Source organism: Gracilinanus agilis, chromosome 3, assembly GCF_016433145.1.
Source record: "Gracilinanus agilis isolate LMUSP501 chromosome 3, AgileGrace, whole genome shotgun sequence".
Classification (NCBI taxonomy): domain Eukaryota; kingdom Metazoa; phylum Chordata; class Mammalia; order Didelphimorphia; family Didelphidae; genus Gracilinanus; species Gracilinanus agilis.
In genome coordinates, this window is record NC_058132.1 from 136,510,834 (window position 1) to 136,520,265 (window position 9,432).

The 9,432-nt window shown below is 40.6% G+C and overlaps 1 protein-coding gene across 1 annotated transcript in view; it reads right to left on the minus strand.

The window, feature by feature from the left end:
• Positions 1 to 401: 401 nt before the first annotated feature.
• Positions 402 to 9,432, minus strand: part of LOC123241271 (arachidonate 5-lipoxygenase activating protein) — a 33,948-nt gene continuing 24,917 nt past the window's right edge. Inside the window, exon 3 of the mRNA XM_044668963.1 lies at positions 402 to 885. Coding sequence (XP_044524898.1) covers positions 723 to 885 — 163 coding nt within the window. The 3' untranslated portion in view covers positions 402 to 722. The remainder of the gene's footprint in view (positions 886 to 9,432) is intronic.

Sequence of the window (9,432 nt, forward strand, 5' to 3'; positions counted from 1 at the left end):
TTGTGTGGCCACATGGAACCTGAAGGAAAGAGGGGAGACTGAAGAGGAGTAGGCCATGGCCATTAAAAAGTGTAGTGTGTAGTAAAAGTGTAGTAAAAAGTAGGGTGGCCTAAATGCAGTGGGAACATGAGTTCTCTCCGGTGGGGATAAGAATGGGGAAGGGGTAGTGCCTTGTTGGTGGGAAGGTTGGGAGGAAGGGATCCCTGAAATATCTGATTCCTTGCACTTTTAGGCAAAGGTGATCTCCCCTCAGGTCCAGATCCTTCCAGGTTCTCTGATGTCTGGGTGGGATAGACGAGGAGACTGAAGCCCTTCTTTTCCAATCCTCACTCCTATGAACTCTCCAGTGTTGTATATATACTCAAAGATGAAACCCAAACACCAAATGTGAGTATGTCTCATTTTATTAAAGAAAACAGGTGCTGATGATGACAGAAGTCACACAATATTCCACAGAGCAGAAATCAGAGAGCAGGATAAATCAAAAACTATACAGGACATATCTGAAAACTCAAACTAATACCAGAGACATTCTTAAGGTGTGGAGCTGATTCTAAACCCTTTTCTTCCATGAAAAATGGAGGTGACCTCAAACCATGAAGCCCAGGAAATTATCTGATTTACAGCCATTTAAAGAGGGGATGAGCCCCATAAAGGGTTGAATTACTATGGTTTCTATGTATTAATTAGCTGAGACCACTGATTTCAGGCTCAGGGGAGAATTAGGGAATCAGAAGTAGTGGGGAGATAGTCGTAGTTATTGTCTTTATGTATTTTTCAAAGTCACTTCCAAAAAAGAGGACGAGGTAGTAGTTGAGGATGCCGGCAACAGACATGAGGAAGAGAAAAAATATGATGCGTTTCCCAAAGATGTAGCCAGGAGTGCTGGAAAAGAAAGAGAGAAAGGGAGAGGAAATATGGATATAAAACCAATGAAGAGAACCAATTCAACAATGCATGTCATGACTTGGGGATGCCACGGTTTAAATTATAGCTTTTTCCCCTAAAGAATCTTTTAACTGATTCATATGAAAGATGTTTATGTCACAGGTATCATTAGTTAATGATCACATTTTAAAAGAAAGTGCAAGGAACTTGGGCCTCTATTTGTCTGGTTTGAGTTCTCTATTCTTCAAATGAATGTTCGTGCAAACCTATTATGGTTTGGACACTATCGAATTGGCTTGTTTGTGCCCCCATTTATTGCCATCCTATTTCTTTCTTAATGCTGCCTTCTCATGGGCATGGAACAAAGGGGGCATAGGTTCAGAATGCCAGACATCTTTTGGTAATCAGGTACCCTTACTGGAGATTAGAAACACAATTACCTTATTAAGGCTTTTCTGGGGCTGTCGTCTTTCTCAAAAAAAGCCAATAAGGATGGGTCTGGCATCTCTATGTATCATGCAATACTTTAAGTACCTCTGTGTTATAACTGATGGCTTAAATGAGCCAATAAAGCTCGTTAAGACTAAAAGGTGCCCCAGAATCTAAAGGGCTAATCTATTCTCCTCTGGCTGCACAGGAATAACTCATGTTCCCATTAATGAGGGCTGGGCACACATCAGTGGCAGAATAGACCCTTCCACTGTAAGTGTGTAGCGAGAAAGACATTTTAGTACATCCATATACCTCTTAGCAGGACTATAAATCTCAGACTGCCCAAGCAGAGCATCAGCCTGGGTCAGGAAAAATTTTCCCAATAATGTATGATCACATAATTGGGTTATTGAGAATGCTCTGACCACATTTAGTCCCTTCCATAGCCTTCTTTAGGCGTGTCTATTTATAGCTGACCCTTCCATGGCCTTCTTTAGCCATGTCTATATATAGCTGTCCCCGCAGAGATTGGCAGAATTAAAACCCATTGGTAAAGTCCATCTGGGTCTGTCTTTAAAGGCCACTGCCACATCAGTCCTTGAGCAAATTTTTTTTTGTCTTTCCTAGCCTTCTAATTTAGTTGTGAATTTGATTCTTCTCTTAAAAATTAGTTTTACTGATGCTTTTTTCATTTAACATCATAGTAATTTCCAAATACATCTCTTCCTTATTTTCCAACCAAGTAAACCTTCCCATGGCAGCTAGGGTGCATCACACTGCACAAAATGCTAAACAAGGAGTTAGGAAGATGTGACTTCAAATCTAGCCTTGGACACTTACTAGCTATATGACCTGGGCAAGTCATTTAACCTATGTCTGCTTCACTTTCCTCATTTGTAAAAACGTGGAGGGAGTGGAGGCATGGAAAAGTAATCCCACCTATTTCTCAGGGTTCTTGTGAAGACCATATTTGCAAAGTACTTGGCAATTCTTAAAGCTCTATAAAAACATTAGCTATTATTTCTAATGAAGAAAAACAAGTTAAATGGTTATTTCTAATAGATAAGCTAGTATTTCTAGTATTTTATTGTTTCATTAAATTTTAAGTTATTAATTGATTTTAAAATAATTTTTCATTATTAAGTTACTAAATTATTATTTCTAATGAACAAATAATCATTATTTCTGATAACGAAAAGCAAAAATGTTGCGCAAGGAGGGAAACAAGCATTTATTGAGTGATCAATTAAGAAACATTTATTAAGCATCCAAAAAGAGGCAAAAGACAGTACCTGTCCTCAAGGACCTTAGAATCCAATGGGGGAAGACAACATGCATACAAACACATACAAAGCAAGCTATATCCAGGACAAAAAGGAGATAATTAAGAGGGAAGACACTGTAATTAAGTGGGTTTCCAATAAAAGTTGGGATTTAATCTGGGACTTAAAGGAAGTCAGAGAGACCTGTAGTCAGAATGAGAGCATTCTGGGCATTGGGGACAGCCAGAGAAAGGGTCCAGAGTCAAGAAATGGAGTATCTTGTCCATGAAACAACCAAGAGATGAGTATCACTGGATTGAAGAGTATGAGTCAGAGGGTAAGGTGTAAGAAGATTGGAAAGGTAGGAGGAGGCTAGGTTATAAAGGGCTTTTAATGCCAGACAGAAATTTTTGTATTTGTTCCTGTGAGCAATAGGGAGCTACTGGAGTTTATTGGATAGGGGAATGATGTGATCTGAACTGCACTTTAAGAAAATCCAGATGGATTAGAGTGGGAAAAATCTTGGGGCAGCAGACCCACCACTAAGCTAAGTGTGAGGTGATGAAAGCCTGCATCAGAATGGTGGCAGTGTTGTAGTTGAAAGGGGAAATATTCAAGAGATGTTGCAAAGGTACAATCAAGAGTCCTTGGCAACAGCTTGGATATGGGGGTAAGAGATAGTGAGGAATCCAGGACAACTCCTGGTTGTGATCTGAGAGACTAGGAGGATGTTGCCCTCTATAGAAATGGGGAAAGAACAGGATGGAGGATCATGTAGGGAGAAGGATAATGAGTTCCATTTTGGGCAGCCTAAGTTTAAAATGTCTACTGGACATCCAGTTTGAGCTATCTAAGAGGAAGTTGAAGATGTAAGATTGAAGGCTAACAAAGAGATTAGGGCAAGAAAGGTAGAATCATTAGCATAGAGATGAGATTATCACATGAAGTAATATAGAGAGAAGAGAAGAGAGACCAAGACAGAACCCTGAGGGACACTTAAAATTATTTGGCCTGATCTAGCAAAGGAGACAGAGAAAGAGTGGTCAGATTGGAGGGGGGAAACCAGTGGTGCCCTGAAAACCTAGAGAGAAGAGAGTATCAGGGAAAAGAGAATGAGCAACAGTGTCAAAGGCTGCAGAGAGGTCAGGGAGAATGAGGATTGAGAGAAGGACACTGAATTTGTCCACTGAGAGCTCATTAGTGACTTTGAGAGAGTAGTTCTGGTGGAATGATATGGTCAGAAGTCAGACTGTAAATTAAGAAGAATCACAGGAGAGTAAGTGGAGACATTTATTATAGATGGACTTTAAAAAAAATTAGATACAAAGGGTAGAAGAGATATAGGATGATAGCAGGAATGGAAAGGCCAAATAAGGGTTTATACAGGATAGGAGAGGCATGAGCATGTTTGTAGACAGTAGGGAATGAGCCTAGTAGAGAGAAAAATATTAAAAAACAAGTGAAAGAGTGGGGAGGTTAACGAATAGATTAGGGCAGGAAAGATAGATTTGAGAATCGTTGGACAATCAGAGAGGCCAGTCTACTGAAGAAGACAGGATAGAATGGGATCATTTGAACCCATAGAGGAGTTAGACTTGGTAAGAAAAGTTTCCTGTGAAACCAATAAAAGAGGAGACAGTGTCAGGAGGTACATAACTGATAAGAAATGAGGAAGAGGGAAGAAAAGGGAACTCATAACAAATGACCTCAATTTTTTTCTGAAAAATATGTCAATGTTCTCATCTGAGAGAGTAAGAGTAGGGGGAGCCACAGGAGACTTGAGGAGGGATGAAAAGATTTGGAAGAGTCATCCTGGAGAATAGGATGATAAGTTAATAAGGGAGGTATAGTAGGATTGCCCAGCCACAGTGAGGATCCACCTGAGGTTATACAACAAAAATTGTAGTGGACACAATTAGAATTGCATGATTTTCTCTACTTCCATTCAGCAGCACTTGTTTAGGCATGAAGACAAGAAATGGTGGGAGTTATTCAAGGCTGAGACTTGGCTGAACTTAATCAGCAATATAATAAGGGAAGGGGTAAGGTTTCAAGAGAGAAGGGCAATGTAAAGTTGAATTGGTTCACCAAGGAGTCAAGAAGTCCCATGAGAATAGAAGAGAGGGGCTTAGTACCAGAGAGATAGATTGGGAGAGAATGGAGGGGTCTAGCAATTAAAGGTCACAGTGCAGACAAATCTGACCATAATCAGATTTCAGAATTCTTGAACCTGAAAATGATACATTTGTGAGTGATGGCAAAATCAAGGAAGGGTATGACCATCTTTATGTGTGACTGAGGTGGGGGTGGAAGAGTAGCTCCTGGGAGATGAATAGATTGAGGAACTGGGTGGTTAGGTTACTTAAGAATGAATTAATATGTATTTTGAAGTTCCCTAGTGTGAGGGCTGGAGTTGAGGAAGAAAGGAAAAAATTGTGAATCTCATACAAAACTCATTGAGAAAAGAAGGGAAGTGTCCTGAAGTTCGGTACACAGCCACCAGGATTTTGATCGAGTGGTAGACATGAATATCATGGAGCTCAAAGGCTGAGTAAAAGAAACTAGAAGTAGCAATGGTTTGGCAAAGAGCATACCAACTCCCCCACCTTGATCAGTGAGCTAAAGGAACTAAATAAAGGTGTAACTAGTACCAGAAAGGGTAACCAGAGAGGCTGTATCATCAAGGAGGAGCTAGGATTCAGTGATCCCTAGAAGGTAGGAGTAGAAGAGAAAAAGATTAAAGATAGGGGGAGGTTCATTGCCTATGGAACAGGCATTTCAAAGGGCAAGGTGAGAGAAATGGGTAGAGTTAGTATGAAACTTCAGGGTAGGAAGGATGAGGGAGATGGGAAATGATGAATTGGGTGATAGGAGGTGAGGTGTGGGGTTTAGATAATGATTTGTAGGAGTTCAGAGTTACTGGCATATGAAGGACGTATGTTTTGTTTTGGGTTTTTTTTTTTAATTTTACTTTCTGTCTTAGAATTAATAATTTGGATTGGTTCCAAGACAGAAGAGTGATAACAGCTAGACAATGGGGATTAAGTGACTTGTCCAGGGTCACACAAGTAGAAAGTGTCTGAGGTCAGATTTGAACCCAGGACCTCTATATCTTTAGTACTGGCTTTCAATAAATTGAGCCACCTAGTTGTCCCCAAGAATGTTTATCTCTGAATGGAGGTACCACTCCTTTATACTCAAAGGACAGATGAAGCAGGATATGGGAAAGTTTAAGGGAGAGTTGTTCTTTTTTGCATTGACATTTCTCTACAACCCATTTGGAAGATTGGGCTGGCACAGGAGGTAGGAAATACCTGTCCTGGTACAGACAGGAGTGGCTGCTTTGGTGTAGATGGAAGATTCCTGGTCTGGCTCCTAGCAGAAAAATCCAATGTGCCCAGCAGGAGATGGAAATCTTGGGACACTAGTGCACCCAAGGTCTGAGGGTCTGAAAACCTCCTGTGTTCCAGGCACTATGCTAAGTGCTTTATAATGATCATCTATTGAATCCTCACTGTGAAGTAGGGACATCACAGAAAAATATGAAGGAAATTGAGGCATATTAAGGTTAAGTGACCTGCCTGAGGTCTTCACTAATGTGTCTGCATCTAGATTTGAACTCAAGATCTGAAAGATCCAGCACTCAATCTAGCTGGCTCTGACAGTAGAATAGGCAGCACAATTTTCAAACCTTGCCTAGGGAGCACGAATGCCTTGTCCTCTCTCTGGCATAAGGGAGCTGAGTACCTGAGAATTCTTTTAGGCTTCTGAGTCTTTGGCTGGGTTATTAGGTCTGTAATGGATATACCAATCACCTTATTTCTACCTGCAAACGCAACATAAAATTCCAAAATACATCTAGAAATGGATTCGGGCTTGTTTGATTCTCACTCTGGGGCAGCATTATTTCTAAATGGAGGTAGCATAATGGAAAAGACATCAGACTAGAAAATAAGAAACTGGGGTTCTAATCCTAGATCTCCCACTAATCTGAACAAGTCACTTAACATCTCCAGTCCTGAGTTTCCAGTTATACTAGATTATCACTAAAGTCTCATCCTGCTCTAATATCCTATCCAATTCTAATTAGGAAAAGGTCACATGATCATGATGATTAAGTTCTGCAAGGTAAGCACCTAAACTAATGAAAGCAGATTTCCTATGGATGCCTCCCCAAGGAGGAAAATCAGCAGCTTCCACATTCCCCCACACTCTGGTACAAACACACATACAGATTACAAAAGAAGACAAATAAATCCCATAATGTTTAGGAAGCCCCACCATGGTCCAAAGCTGAAAATACAGAGCTGGGGGGTAAAGAATAGTGAACAAATTTCCTGAATATTTCATTTACCAAGAATTTTCCTCCTAACAAACTTGGGAGACAGGACACAAAGGTATTATCATTCCCATTTTACACGGGAGAAAAATGTTTAGAAATTCGACTATGTGAAGGGGCAGCTCAGTGGCATAGTGGATAGAGCACTAGACCTGAAGTCAAGGGGTCCTGTGTTTAAATCTGGCTTCAGCCAATTCTTAGCTGTGTGACCCTGGGCAAGTCACTTAACCTATTTGCCTAGCCCTAACTCTTCTGTCTTAGAATTGTTTCTAAGACAGAAAGTAAGGTGTTTTTTTTTTTTTAAGGCTATATGACTTGCCAGAGGTTACACAACTAATGAATGGCTGACCCAGACCTAGAATCCTTCTTCTTCCTCACTTTTGCCTCATTTCCCTGGAAGAGTTCCTACACACTTTGAGCAGCAATCGAAAGATACTATCTGAACGTAAAGTTACATTAAGTGCTGTGGAATGATGCAACTAGAGAACACAGATAAGAATGAAGACGAAAGGAAGTTAAAGCAATAGTAGGGAAAGCCAGTCTCAACAAGAGAGGATGCAGATCACCTCCACGTCCCTGTAACATATTCCTTAGCAGACACTTCTGATGGCTAAAAGCTGCCTTTTGAGCATTTGGTGTCTTCAGGTGGGAGGTTCCCCTCACAGATATAATAATCAGTTCTACTAGGGGCAAACCAGGCAGAACAGTGGATAGAGTGCCAGCTTTAGAATCTGTAAGACTCATCTTCATGAGTTAAAATTGGGCCTCAGACACTAGTTAAGTAACTCCAGGCAAGTCACTTAACCCTGCTTGCCTCAGTTTCCTCATCTGTTAAATGAGCTAAAGAAGGAAATGACAAACTGCTCCAGTATCTTCCAAGGAAATTCCAAATGGGGTCATGAAGATTTGGACTCAAATGAACAACAACTACTACTAGGTTCTAGGTAGACCAGTCCCATTGTGAGGAAGATCATTACAGCTGCTAGGTTTTATATCTGCTTTGGTCTATCAATAATATAATAGTACATAATAGTGCAGTGAACATTGTGATATATTTGAAGAGTGCTAGATTTGGAGAGGGAAGTCCTTGGGTTCAAACCTCACCTCTACCATTTACCAAGATCTAAAGGCATTGATCTAAGTGTGTTTCCTCATTTGTATAAAGGGGGCAATAATATTTGCACTACCCACTCTACAAGGTGACTGAAATAATTCAGTGAGATAGTAAAGGTTCTTTATGATTAGAAGGTCCCATGTTATTTTAGGTTTTTATAATTATCCTTCCTCACTACTGATTATTACCATGGCTTCCATTCATCTTGTTCCCTGAAGACCTATTACTAAAATGAATCGAGCACAAATTGCATACTTTAGCTCTCATTGTACTCTCAGAGCCCAAAAGAAATCTTTCGAAGAGCCAGGCTCAAATAGTATTAACAAATGACACTTATGTTATGATCTACAAAGCATATGATACTTGTTTCCTCATTTGATTCTCCCAACAACCCTCCATACTATATAACAGAGTTTAACCCCATTTAAGCATTGAGAGATTCTGGGCTCCGTTAAGTTGCTTGCCCAAGACTATGATGGGAAAAGGTGGGAAGTAGCAGAAGCAGGTTTTGAATCCAGGACTTGTGTCTTCAGATTCAATTCTATTTTCGCTCTACTATTGTCCCTCCCACAAAAGAATAAGATGACTGATTCTCAGAGGCAGTGGTCGAAGGCACAGATGGGGGAGAATAATCAGATCCCTAAGAGTGCTTTAAAACTTTCCACCTGGTCCCCAAATCACACACAATCAGAATCTGAAAAGACTTCCCAGATCATTACTCTGATCCCATACCTATAGCCAACTAGCCCCTACTTGGAGTCCTCCAGATTCTAACTAGAGCCATTCCACTTTGGAACAACTGTAATACTCTTAAATTTTTCCATACATTGTCTTAATTTGCCTCTCTGCAAATGGCACTTATTGCTTCTAGTTCTGCCCTGTGGGGCCAAGCAGAACAAATACAATCATAGATTTAGAATTGAAAGGCCTAGGACATAATCTAAATCAAGTCTGATTGGGCTTCTCCGTTACTCTGTATTTTGCAACTCTCTAATGCACTTAAGTAGCATTCCACAATATCATTATCCAAGTTTGAGATTGAGTGGCCTTCTATACTGTAAGCCTCATGAGGGCAGGGACATATTTACTATCTAAATTTTGTATCTTCCCCAGCACTTAGTACTCTACACATACAGAGATGGAAATTAAACTCAAGTCTTTGAACTCCAAATCCAGCGCTCTTTCCACTGTCTGCATTTGAGTGTTGGAAGAGAGAAAGAGAGGGAGGGAGGAAGGAAGGCAGAGAAAGAAGGAAGGAAGGAAGGCAGGGAAGGAAGGAAGGAAGGAAGGCAGGGAAGGAAGGAAAGAAGGAAGGGAAGGAAGGAAGGAAAGAAGGAAGGGAAGGAAGGAAGGAAGGAAGGAAGGAAGGAAGGAAGGAAGGAAGGAAGGAAGGAAGG